This window comes from Zerene cesonia, chromosome 3, assembly GCF_012273895.1.
Source record: "Zerene cesonia ecotype Mississippi chromosome 3, Zerene_cesonia_1.1, whole genome shotgun sequence".
NCBI classification, from domain to species: Eukaryota; Metazoa; Arthropoda; class Insecta; order Lepidoptera; family Pieridae; genus Zerene; species Zerene cesonia.
This window is the reverse complement of record NC_052104.1, coordinates 4,800,798-4,813,810: the sequence shown is the minus strand read 5'-3', so window position 1 is coordinate 4,813,810 and position 13,013 is coordinate 4,800,798. Positions and strand designations below refer to the sequence as shown.

The window sequence follows — 13,013 nt, the reverse complement described above, 5'->3', positions numbered from 1 at the left end:
TGTAATAACCAGAAGAAATATACTCAATTCCTATATCGATTATATCTTATATCCTTTTGATGTATGAAATTTACAGCTTTTGACAACCCATAAAAAGTGTCGCTTCTTTACCATATAGTATTTATGAACTTAAACGATAACAAGAAAATTAATTGGCATGCAAAAAACTCTTTACACGTGTTATTTCTCATGTGAAGGTATTGTTATTGATTTACCTGTGTTTTTAAGTACTTCAGGATAGCGGGTGGGTCAGCCGGAGGGTAAGAAATGGTTGGTGGTTTGTTAACTGGCGGGGTTTCAGTATTGGGTACAGTGTGTTCTACACCAGCTGCTCTGTATGCTATGCCCACACTCTCTAGGACTGAACGGTCGATTCTATGAAGAAAAGCTAGTTTGTCAGAAATCGCAGCAACAAAATTTAGCTTATAAACTGCTAGGAATAACAATGTGGACATAATATGTCCACTCATGAGAATAATAAAAGACTAACATAAATAGCAGACATTATTCGCCATAAAGTATTTTGTTTTGTTACTTTTCCAGTTAAATTTATTATATTAATGTTAAATGCAAAAGTTCCTACATCCTGAAATATCAAATTTTAGGTTTAAAAAAAGGGTCTAAGATGGAAGGATTGAATGTTTTACCTGTCTGTAGCATGTTCTGATGGCTTTCGCCGTGTTCTGCCCCGTCTTGTTCCACCAGAACCTTCTTCACACGTTGCTGTACTTATTTCTGGTCCAAACTTTTCTCCGTATATCTGAAATATAAATAAAGTTTTTTTTTCATATTAGCAAATAACGGTGCTGGAAATTTCTATAAAAATATTAGTAATATGTAATGAAATGAATAGGTTTGCAGACTAAGAAAACAGATAGATAGATAGATAACTCTTTATTTGCACCAATACAAAAGGACAAATACAAAAAGGACTCAACATCACTTACTTTTCGAACTGATTTCACAAGTCTGACAGTAGCACGCATATTTCGACGGTAGCAATATGGATGACAGAAATTTTGGTGACAGCACACATAGTTGAAAGAGTTTAAAAATTTTACCATTACCTGATAGAGGAAAAAATACATATTCTGAATAAATATATGTTCAAAGGCATAAACTCAAGCAATACTATTTTTTTAATAGATGTATAATCATCAAAAAGTACTCTTAATGAAGTTCAGCCCAAATTATTATTAATATATTAATAAAAGTATTCTAAACTAAGCTAACAAGAAATACGAAATATAATTAAATTAAATAAATTGCATTGTTCATTGTACAGACCTTAAGCCAAGGATAACCTTTGTTATTATCTGGAAGATCAGTGGAATTACTATCCGGACTGTCCGGGGGGTGATCGTGGTCGTCAGATAGCACTCCAGGACTTTCCTCTCCACCACTGTCTACTTCGTTGGGCATTATGACAGTACCGCCTTAATGAGAATAGGAATAATGATAAGAATAAATTCATTAAAGTACCAACGACACTTAAAAAAGTATACGGACAATCAATCTATAATATCATTAATACAGTTACAGAAGGGAAGGTTTTGGAATTTGTGAGTTTGTCACGTTTTAGAAACTGATGGAGCGTTTGCAAAAATTATTTCAATGTTTCTTTGGACGTGATCCCTAAATGCTATAGGATTATATACCACGGGCGAAGCCGACGTGAACAACTAGTTATTTATATATTGAATAGTACTTATAATGGTATAATTGAATTTCATAATTAAATTCTTGTATCAATTCAACTGAGATTTTGTCATTGATATTAATTTGACTTACCTGTACCCGGATATACTTCCGAGGTGTCACTTCTGTCGGATAATGATGATACCTTCCTTCGACTTTGTATCGAATCTGATCTTCTATTTATAACTGAAACATCACAAGTACACGTTAAATACTTTATTTATACTTAGTGTATGGTCTGATAGAGTTGCCGTACAATCTATTGATATATATAACAAACCAATACCAATAGTCGTACTATTTGATATGATATGATCGAATCGTGTAAAACCTGACGAAGGATGTATGGCTAGCCCATACACATAGCGATAATTTACCTTAATAACAAGTTTATTCGGGACAGATTTTAATTGCGGTTTTTGATCTAACTTCAATTTCTCGAGGTATCAGCACAATATTAAAGAAATAAAGTAATAACTAAATTGTATATTAGTATTTGAGCTACAGTGAATTTTTTACCCGTTTTATTTGAAATCTCTAAACATTAAATGAAGGCTAGATAATTGATAATATATAAAGGGATACATAAAGGGACATATATAAGCGAATACTATTTATTAGATAAGGGACAGATAATTATGAAAATACAATACAACGAACATTCATCGGGTTCCCTCGAGTCCTTCTGTCTCAACTTAATAGAGCGCCGTTTAAACGAGCCGTACGCGGAGTGCGTTTGTTGCGTGTTGCGTCGGTGCATGCCCGCTTTGCCGCGAGACGTGAGGCGACCTTTCTTATCCTCTACTACTCCTGGTATTGCTTCTGCTAACTAATTTGGAACATAAAAAAAGACCAAAAAAAATGTGAAAATTTGAGAAATTTTGAAAGAATAGAAAAAATTTGCCCGCTACGGTTTGGCAAAAAACGCGGGTTCGAATCCCGCCTCGTGATCAAATTATTCTATTCTTTCAAAATTTCTCGTTTATAAAGCATTTCAATGCTATAAAAAAATTAAATTTGTGAAAATTTTTCAACAATATTTTTAATTTATACACAAGACTGCACATATGAAGAACATCGGTTATTCTTAGGTCAGATTAGGCTTAGTCAATGTCCTTCAATCGGTCAGTAGCGCATATTATGAATGAGCCCCTGCATTAATTAAGATATCAAAGGGATACCTTTAATAGCAATTGTAAATAGTTTAATCGTAGGAATATTATATATTTTACTAGCAACCCATCCCGACTTCGCACGGGTGTAATAATACATGATATATACACATAAATCTTACAATTGAATCACTCTATCTATAAAAAAAAATCCATCTAAATCTGTTGCGCAATTTTAAAGATCTAAGCATATTTGTTTATTACTATGTAGTGATACTATAAATATAAAAATTATTTAATAATAAATGTGACATACAGTAACGTTGCTGCCTCCGGATACATTTTCAGGTTCGTGCAGAACAAACGAGATTTTTCGTTCCGTTTCTACACCAGCAATCGATTGCAAGCTTTGTGCGGATGCTTGAGAATGTCCCATACTTGATAAGGCCATACTCCATCTTCGATTTGCCTCCCTGTTTTATCGAATTTTACATAATTGAGCAATCAACTCAATTAACTGAGCTAAATATACGTAAGCTTGAAATTAGCTCCTAATTGTTAACTATTATAAAGAATTATCAAATTTTGACTTAAGGTATCCATGCCAATGTAGCAAAGCTTTTTCTCTATTTCCACTAAACTATTTATTACTCTAGTAAGTTAAGACCGTGTCCTTATATTCGTGGTTTAATATAATTATTACATAACATTAGTGTTTAAATGCAGACGTGCAAATTGTTGCATTATGCATTTTTATGTTATTTTTACAGTGGTATTTAAATGATTCAGATAAGACAGATTTCTTGGCTTGAAGTTCTTAAAATAAATAAAATTACCTCATAAGAATTTTACTCATAATACAATAATCTCTATTCCTTATGAAGGGCGGAAAATAGTATCGAAGAAGTATTTATTTCATTAATTCATTTGTCATAGATTATAAATGCGATGTACATTTTTTTAATGTCAAAAATCTGCCTATATCTGCGTAGATTAGACGTGCTTAACTTGAATTTTCTCTACATTCATACATCCCCAATCATATAAAAACAATCGTATGTGTCTTTATAAATCTGTACATGTCTATGTGCATGCACGTAAGTGCAATATATGCATGCATTATTCGTTAGATCACATACTCGACTGGCATTAATGTGTGTTGACTGCTAAGAGCCCTGTTTAAAAGAAAAATCTTATCATAAATTTGCTTTCATACAGAACTAACGAAAGAAAAATAATAAACTCACTTATTATTACACAACAAACGTCTTCGCTTGACCATCCACCTTCGCAAAAGATAATAACAGAAAATAATCATTGACACAACGAACATATATATTGCAACTACTTGGCAACGAATTGGTGTGTACGTTCAAGCAAATATAGTACCTGTAAACGCGGTCCCAAGGGCCCCTTTCTTTTAACGATGATCGACAGGATTTTGGCAAATTTTGATAGGTCTCGCGAAGGAAAGCGGTGATTTCGAAAAGTAAGACGCAAGCGACCATCCTTAAAGCTCTGGGACATTCTGCTCCAATTGTCTTTCCAGGAAGGCGAATGCTTGCTACGGGGATAACAAATAGTATAAATGTTTATTATTATTTATCAAATATAATGTTTCAATGATATATTTATTTATTTATTTATTCTTTATTGCACACACTTACAAAATATAAAAAAAAACAAAGAAATAAAATTTAACAAAAACTGGTATGCAAAGGGCGGCCTTATGGCTAAAAGCCATCTCTACCAGGCAACCGTTGGGTAAAGGACAATATATTTTTAGCAACGTACAATGCAACGCACGTAGGCAGGCAGTCTATTGGAAAATTAGTAAAGACAAAAAAAAAAAAATAAATAAATTAACAATAATAAAAAAGTAACAAAATATAAACTACTTACAATAGGTTTAATAGTAATACATATATACGTATAAATAAATAAATATATATATATATATATATATATATATATATATATATATATATATATATACACACATATATGGTACACACTATAAATGTAAAATATATAAAAAAATATATACTATACCATATACATAATTAAATAGATAAATAAGCATTCCTTTAAATATACGTAAAGTTTGAGCGTTACGGATCGTTTCTGGAAGAGCATTCCACAAACGGATTGCCGATATGGTGAACGAAGAGCTATAAATTAATTTACATCAATGAAACATGCTAGGTATTAAAAACATATGTGTTGCAAAATTGGTTATTTTTACCTTCATCTAGGAAATCTTCTTCCTCGTCCTGTTGCAACAATTCTCTTTGCCCATCAGGATCTGATACTAAGTTTATAACCGTATCTATATGTTTTTTATCTTCTTCCAACATTTCCTCTAATCGGTTTCCGATAGCCTAAAACATTTATTAAATCTACTAAACAAATAAAGTTCCGAAGTTAAAAAAAATAAATAGATCGAGCTTATGTATTATAACATTATAGAAACTTTAATGGTTAGATTATTCGAATGATAAACTCACCTCTGCCCATTGATAAAACAATTTTCCAGCTAATCGTTGCCGTTTTAATTGTAAAGGTCCAGACGGCACTGAAAAATACATTTTTTTTATTATGCTACATATTTTTCTTTAATCTATTATATCTCCATCTAGTCAGGAAATTATGCGCATGGGCTTACCTGGATGTTTTCCCAGATTTGATTTAAGCCAGTAAGGCCACTGTCCTTTGTTACAATTGTGAACCAATTGCGCACACTCCAGAAGAATTGCCGCTCTGCCCACAACAACTGTATGTGGCTGAAATTATATTTATGTATTTAAAACATTATGAAAAACATTTAAATTTGTCCATTAATTTAATACTAAATAATAAATGTTAAAAAACTAACATATTTGAAATGTTAGAGCTTTATTTTTTTTCATGCAACTGAATTATTATTAGCATACCCAACATGTTATCTAAGCTAATATGCGTATCTTCCATGCACATATGGTATTCTATAATTTAAAACTCAAATACAAACAAAAATTCTTACGAGATCCAACAAAGCGGCCATAAACAAAGCATCCGGTGTCGCCCCGGGCTGTGTGGCCTCCAACATGAAGCTGAATCTCGCGAGGCCAGCATACAGTGGTGCGGCGGCGACCAACCGGCGACGTTTCAGTACAACCACTTCGGAGTCGCCGCCCCCTGAACCACCTTCCGCTGACCCGCGACGCGACATGTCTGCAATGTATATTATATGAGTGTAGGGTTTTTGAACTAACTTTTTTTCGGTATTCTTTCAACATTTTTTGTTTTTTGTTAGAATGCGTTTTTAGTTATAACTAGTTTTAACAAAGACAGAAAAACGGATTTTTACTATGACATTTACAAGATGTAGGTAAATATAAAATCTGAAACACTTGTCTTGGAATGTTTTAATTGAAATAAATTATTTCAATAAGATTTAAGTATCTTAATACAATCTAACTAATTAGTTAGATTGTATTAAGATACTAAGTAAATTTACTTACATCCACCTGGTGTTTCTTCAATACTCCCATCTCTTTTCTTTCCCATTTTACGTAATCCGAATCTATTTAATCTGTCTTCCACCCTTTTCCTCGCCCTATAAAATAAATTCCTTAAATAACGTCAAATATATTTTCTGTTACAGTTATATTCAAATACCACAAAAAAAAAAACATGTTACACGATGAATATATTTTTACCTATTTAAAGTGAAACCCATGCGACGTTTCATATGAACAGGTCGTGTGACGTGTATATTGGATGCATATGGTCTGGCCAGAGAGGCCATGCTACCGGATATCGGCAAAGATTCGCCGGAACCACCGCCATTTCGACCCAATGGATGCTGCGATGAGGGTTTTTGGCGAAACCAGTTCACTGTTGAGGTAAAGAGTGCGTGAGTGATATATTGAGTTTGCTTTGTATTTTTAATATATGTATATTATAAAGACATTAGTGTTTTTGTACGGACAATTATCTAGAATTTTTTATGGTCCATACATTTGTGAAACACCATTAAATTATATATTACAAGACACGTATTGCAAAGTTATCACACTAATATTATAAATGTTGTAGGATGTTTGTCTGTCAATCCCGCTGAAACTACTGAACAGATTTTTATGAAATTTGGTATACAGACAGGGTATGAGCTAACTTGTGTGAAAAGATACTTTTTATCCCGGTTATTGCTCCCTTGGGATATTAGCAGGAATCTTGATATCCGGGCGGAGCCGGGACGAGCGTCTAGTACACAATAAATTCAGTTTTTGGTCAATAGTAAATAGCATCCCTTATGTTACGTACTTATTCCGCTGATATGAAATTTGGACGGAATAGACTTTGAATGCGATATCTTATGGTGAGGTGTAATTTCCACCGAGGAAATAGAAGGTATGGTTCGTTCAGACTGTCTTGGGGTGAGCTGATACCGTCTCGTGCGCACTGACAACGGCGATTGACTTGCTGAATCGTCTCCACCTTCCGTTTCCAGGAGGCTCTGAAAAATTAATGAATTAAGGGATAGTAATAAATTAATAAATAATAAGTAAATAAATAACAATTAGTGAAAATTTAACAAGTACTAATAGATGATAATGTAAAATGTTACATTTATTAATAAACGTATTTATACGAAGAACGGTTCCCCGAACAGTTTAATTATTTTAAGTTTTAGTTGGAACATTATTTTAAGTAATTTATGAAAAAGATGAAAATAATCTGCAATTCTATTTTTATTTTTAAGTACTTGTAATGTATTGTACTTGTAATGTATGACAGGCACTGTCAACTTCATCATATCAAGATACTTTCTTAAACGGTGGCGTTTATTTTTGTTGGGAAAAAATTAGAGACAGACAAACGGACATACATGTGCTCCGGTGGATGATGTGCTTCGTTTCTTAAACGTGAACTTCTTGTGGGATCGCTCCTCCAACCCACTGGCTTCTCCTGTTACTACTCCCTCCCCTTTATCTTCTTCGGACGCGCGCCAACCATGCCTATTTTTTATTATCATATTTTTTTTTAGATTATATGATTTTATTTTTATAACAAGTTACAAAAAATCCACAATATCCTGCACTTTCTGAAAGGTTTCCGTGACGTTTTAAAACAGGAGTGATTCCAGCCTGGTAAAGTGAACTTTATAGGACATACAACAACTATATAAAAAGACAACTTTATAGGTCGTTTGGCACCACGCCCTATAAAGTTGTCTTTTCACATGTATTTGAATTATTACTGCTTTAAGACATCACAGTAATTCCACAAATTAAGTAAAGACATTTATACGAAGTCCAGAATGGAAGGAAGTTTGTATAGGATGAAGCAATTGATATTCAATAATAAATAAAATCAATCTAATACCTAATAACTCTAGTTGTTTGCATGTTAGTCTCTTTTTGTGGCACCCCCGGTCTCTCAGCGGTATCAAGAAGTCCACTTAACGCAACAAGCCGAAACTCATGACCATGCGCTTCCCTCACGTAACTCAATAACAACCGGACTTCCGAATACAAAGCCTGGAATTATTAAAGGAAAATATCTTTATCATACCATTTATATACCAATAAACTAAACTTACTAAACATATCAAAAATAAAATCCACATATCATATTATTTTGTCGGAAAGTTATTTACCGAGTTATCCAACATTTTAAGCTCCTTATTCATCAGCGCAAACCTGGTAACAAGAACTCTTAGAACGGACTCTATCACAAAGGATTCTATAGTTTTGTTGGCGCCGTGCGTTGCTCCAAAATTAGTTGCGTATTGTGCTTGTAAGTGATTTAAGTCCGGTGATTTGTTGGTATTACGTTTTTGTTGACCTGAAAAGATACGAATCCATGAACAAGGGTTGCCGGGAAGATAGTTTTTGAGCAAAAGGCGGCCTCCTTTTGGTACATATGAACCGGCATGTTATGTATTAATAATTCATTGTCTTTTTTTCTACCACTAGTCATGCCACCTCAAATATATTCAGAACGCGCAGTCATAAATGCAGCTGCACCTCACACAGCTTATTCGTTCGCGTATAAGTTCGCGTCTTTCTATTGTCTCATTTGAAAGAAATAATATAATTTTAATTCAGTCTAACATCGACCACCTTAGTTTTAAGTAATATATTCTAATTTCTTTTAAGTTAATCAAAAAAGGTGCTTTTCAAAAACTTATTTGTTTCTCGTCGCGAGTTGACTCACTCCAATATTACGTACACTAAAGAATAAATAAATAAACAAGGAGACTTCCTTTTGTGACATATGACATTTCACAGGGATTTTACTTAAATACATATTAATCTATGTAACGTTACCTATAGATATCTATGTGAAAAAAAAAATCCATGTTTTCTTTACTCACTTAGCGGGGAAACCATAGTTGGTTCAGCACAAAATCCGATGGTGGCATGCAGATTATCGAGAACTTCGCGAATCGGCGAGAACTTCGTCATTTCCTTCAAACGCTGCGTGAACTTGTTGACCGAAGACGATCGCAAGTGACGCAACGAGTTGCGGGCTTGTATCCGAAGTGATTCAGCCTGAGGTCCGCGGAGAGATGTGGTACACCCGTGGGAACAACCCAGCTGGCGAAGGAGTCTACGGATAATAAAAAAAAAAAAATCTTTTTATAGCTATAAAAATATGTTAACAACACTACATAGTATAAAGCAAAGTCGCTTCCCGCGTCTGTCCCTATGTATGTATCCTTAGATCTTTAACACTACACAACGGATTTTGATTGTTTTCTTTAATAGATAGAGTGATTCAAGAGATAGGGATATATGTATAATAACGTATTTCTTATATACAAATCTCGCGGTCCAAATTTCCACGATTCTAATCTGTTGGCGAATTGTGATCCGTAACACATTGTTAGCAATTAAATACTTTATGGTAAATAACAAAACAATTAAACACTTTTGGGTAAATTATAATGCTGAGTTAATACCTCAATATAATATGCATGATCATATAATACGGGCAGTCATAATTCTCATCGTCTTTTGACTTGTCTTTACCCTCCCCGTCGTTTGTAGATTCCTGGCTTTGCGTGCAGCGTATCTCTGATTCTCTTTCCTGAAGCGAAATACTTTCACATTAAGACATATGTAGATGATTATTACAACTTAATTATTAAAGTTGTTTATAATTTGGATATTTCGATATAGTGGCTAAGATTTATCTAACCACTATAATTGAATTTTACTTCATAAACAAACGAGTTGCCATAGGCAAATCAGGACGATGTATGTTTTAATAAATAACTTACTTTAAATTAGTTTTATAGTATTAAAATGCGATGTTATGAAACCGAAAGAATAGAAGAAATTCGATTGCTGAGACGGATCATGTTGCTACGATTCGGCAGAAAGACGCAGATTCGAATTTTGTCTCGTGATCAAGTTTTTTCTATTATTTAAAAATTTCTCATTAAATAATAAGTTCAAATCAATTTACCTTACAATCCTTCTCTTTATTGAAATCAGCTAACGGGTCTATATTCTCTGGCCGACCGTCCTGTGCTTTATCCGTTTGCCAATTCTTGTGAACTCCTATCTCCATGAGAGTGTCAACTAAATTCAACATAACTTCCATAACTCTTATAGTTATGTAGAAACTGTCCATTGTCGATACGGAATACACTGCCTGTATATGAGTAAGAATACACTTAAATAATTTTAATTTTAAATTTAATTTAACACAAAATTTTCATTTGCTATTTATTTAAACTTAAACTAGTCATGTGGCCAAAATTCTTGCATTTAAGTAAAGAAGATTTATATATATAAATCCGATAACTTTTGAACTTTTCGCATATATAAAACCTTTTACACATTATTACCACAGATAACATAATACTATAGTTATTACCTTCAACACGATTTGTAGGTCAATGTCACCTTCCTTTGTAATATAATTAATCGACCCCGGTGCTTCTTGTATTTCTTCTAGTATGTAGGTAATATTGGAATCTGTTTGTGATCTAGTCAGACTTGGTTTACGTTCCGGAGTCGGTATGTGCTGCGAACCTTGTATGCTTACTGAATCCATTTGTGATTCTAGGGAACCCTGAAGTTTAATTTATCATATATGTTTATGTTTGACGCTATTTATCTAAAGTACCTTGATCCATGTATATCAATGCAAACTATACAAAATGTAGTTTCGTATGGTAATGGTCCTCAAAACCGTCAATAAGTAAAGTACCTATATATAAAATATTTTCTGCATTTCAACTTAATTATTTTAAACAAAAATCTAAATCGCCTTCAAATTGTCAGAACTAGACTAAATTTGAATAGGTCTACATAGGTGACAAAACATTTCAAATAAAAAAGGAATCGCAAAAATCGGTTAACCCAGTAAAAGTTATGAGGATCACAAAAAAATACATCCTAAATTTTTCGGTTGAAAATATCACATATAAAACATATCTTTAGAAAGACAGCTCATTCACACCTGTCTCGTTTTAGACAAATAATCAGGCGATGGTGTCGGAGTGTGTTCAGTGACTGTTATAATGGGATTTTTCTTTTTTTGTACATTCGACGTGGTTGCCGTTTGCATTCCTTGTGCCCTTTCAGTTTTTATTTCGCCGATGTATCTGTAAGAAGGCATTTATGTGCTGAATTAACATTGAAAAATAGTACTTAAAAATTTAATTATATTCTAGTGCATTTTATTTGAATTCAGTACTTTTATTAAATAACTTTATTGATGTCGGAGTGCATGACTGGTACATTACTGAAAACGCGTGAAGTGTAAATTTTTTTATATAATTTTTATAATTTTGAAGCGTAGATTTGGTATGCATGCAAACTGTGTGTACGAGATGAAATCAAATACATTATATATCATGCTATCACTTCGGTAATTAATTTGTCATAACCGCAAAAGTGTGTGAAATTTGGAAGCGTTAATGTTATCTATTTTAAACCATTGTTATTTATTGTGATACATTTGCTTTATGACTTTTTATCCTTTATAATACTTTATCTACGGAATTAGTTAAAGCTATCATTTTAATAACTACGTTTGTTCGTCTAGTTAGGTAGACTATGCGCCAATTTTGCTACATTTTACAATTATTTACTAATGAAGCGTCTACCATCGGTATCTACCTACAATTATACGCTCTCACTTACCCGTTAGAGGCTAGCTCGTCAATCAGACAGCTAAGTAATCGTTCGTCCATAATATTAGTGTACAGGAATAAGCATCATAAAGACAGGAGAAAGAGAAAAATATATATTTTTATACGGAAAAAAATTATAGAGTTGTGTGTGTAGTAACAAAATCATGCTGTGCTTCGATTAAAATTGACAAAACGATTTCAGAATATGTATAGAAAACGCGTTAAGGAAGAACAAATTAATAAAGTATAGCTACGCAACATATATATATCTAAAAATTAATATTTACTTAAAAGCTTCAATGAAATTCAATTTAGTTCCATAATAATCCCTATACAGTAGCTTCGATGTCTAAACCTATTTGACTATTTTCTGATATTTTTTACTCATACCTAAGATACTTATAAAATTAACACTAGAGAGATAAGCTTACCTAAGGCTCGGCATACTTTTCCCTTTTATAAGATTACATTGCAACATATCTCCGGTCAGTCTTGATCCTAGAGGAGGGAAATTGCTCGCCAGAGCAGAATTAGGCCTATCTTCAGTATGATCCAGAGATCTGTGGTACTCCTAAAAATACAATAATTAGATTAGAATCACGGTTATCTAGAATATAACAAATTCAAAGACTAAAAAACAATATATACAGATATCATTCTTACTGCAGTGTGAAAACTAAATTTATGTTCATCTTGGCCAATTTTTTCCAAAGCTTTTTCGGACTTGGAAAGCAATTTAGTTTCAACGAACGCCTTTAAATCAGACATTTTCATCTTTCGTTTTATTTTTTCACTGGCTCGCCGTATCATAACATTATCATCATCGATTTTGGGGCCATGTGCGAATGGTGCTTCGGTGATGGGCATTTCCCTTGTTTCTGGGACTTCCATGAAGTTCTTCAACGATTCTCTTTCTTTGAGATCAGAACTTTGATACACGGAGACTTCAATTTTGGGTATAGGTAAAGAATTACTGCGTTTTCTGGGTTGTGTTTGTTTGGATACGTCATCGCATATATCTCTTAATCTGTAAGACAAGTTGAGAAATTTAAATGAAATAAAAA

At 33.1% G+C, this 13,013-nt stretch overlaps 1 protein-coding gene across 5 annotated transcripts in view; it reads right to left on the bottom strand.

The window, feature by feature from the left end:
* Positions 1-13,013, bottom strand: part of LOC119837774 (protein unc-80 homolog) — a 34,035-nt gene that overhangs the window by 13,970 nt on the left and 7,052 nt on the right. For 2 of the 5 annotated variants that reach the window (XM_038363562.1, XM_038363530.1), the window contains exons 12-38: positions 12,598-12,976; positions 12,381-12,520; positions 11,960-11,989; positions 11,274-11,418; positions 10,686-10,883; positions 10,272-10,460; positions 9,763-9,890; positions 9,175-9,410; positions 8,455-8,642; positions 8,181-8,335; positions 7,684-7,813; positions 7,119-7,311; positions 6,512-6,689; positions 6,314-6,408; positions 5,833-6,023; positions 5,476-5,593; positions 5,318-5,385; positions 5,056-5,191; positions 4,200-4,374; positions 3,950-3,985; positions 3,127-3,283; positions 2,359-2,527; positions 1,792-1,884; positions 1,288-1,436; positions 948-1,067; positions 648-760; positions 216-375 (exon numbers count right to left, since the gene is read on the bottom strand). In XM_038363562.1, coding sequence (XP_038219490.1) covers positions 216-375; positions 648-760; positions 948-1,067; positions 1,288-1,436; positions 1,792-1,884; positions 2,359-2,527; positions 3,127-3,283; positions 3,950-3,985; positions 4,200-4,374; positions 5,056-5,191; positions 5,318-5,385; positions 5,476-5,593; positions 5,833-6,023; positions 6,314-6,408; positions 6,512-6,689; positions 7,119-7,311; positions 7,684-7,813; positions 8,181-8,335; positions 8,455-8,642; positions 9,175-9,410; positions 9,763-9,890; positions 10,272-10,460; positions 10,686-10,883; positions 11,274-11,418; positions 11,960-11,989; positions 12,381-12,520; positions 12,598-12,976 — 4,069 coding nt within the window. The remainder of the gene's footprint in view (positions 1-215; positions 376-647; positions 761-947; positions 1,068-1,287; positions 1,437-1,791; positions 1,885-2,358; positions 2,528-3,126; positions 3,284-3,949; positions 3,986-4,199; positions 4,375-5,055; positions 5,192-5,317; positions 5,386-5,475; positions 5,594-5,832; positions 6,024-6,313; positions 6,409-6,511; positions 6,690-7,118; positions 7,312-7,683; positions 7,814-8,180; positions 8,336-8,454; positions 8,643-9,174; positions 9,411-9,762; positions 9,891-10,271; positions 10,461-10,685; positions 10,884-11,273; positions 11,419-11,959; positions 11,990-12,380; positions 12,521-12,597; positions 12,977-13,013) is intronic. The other 3 variants (XM_038363538.1, XM_038363553.1, XM_038363545.1) reach the window with 3 other exon arrangements.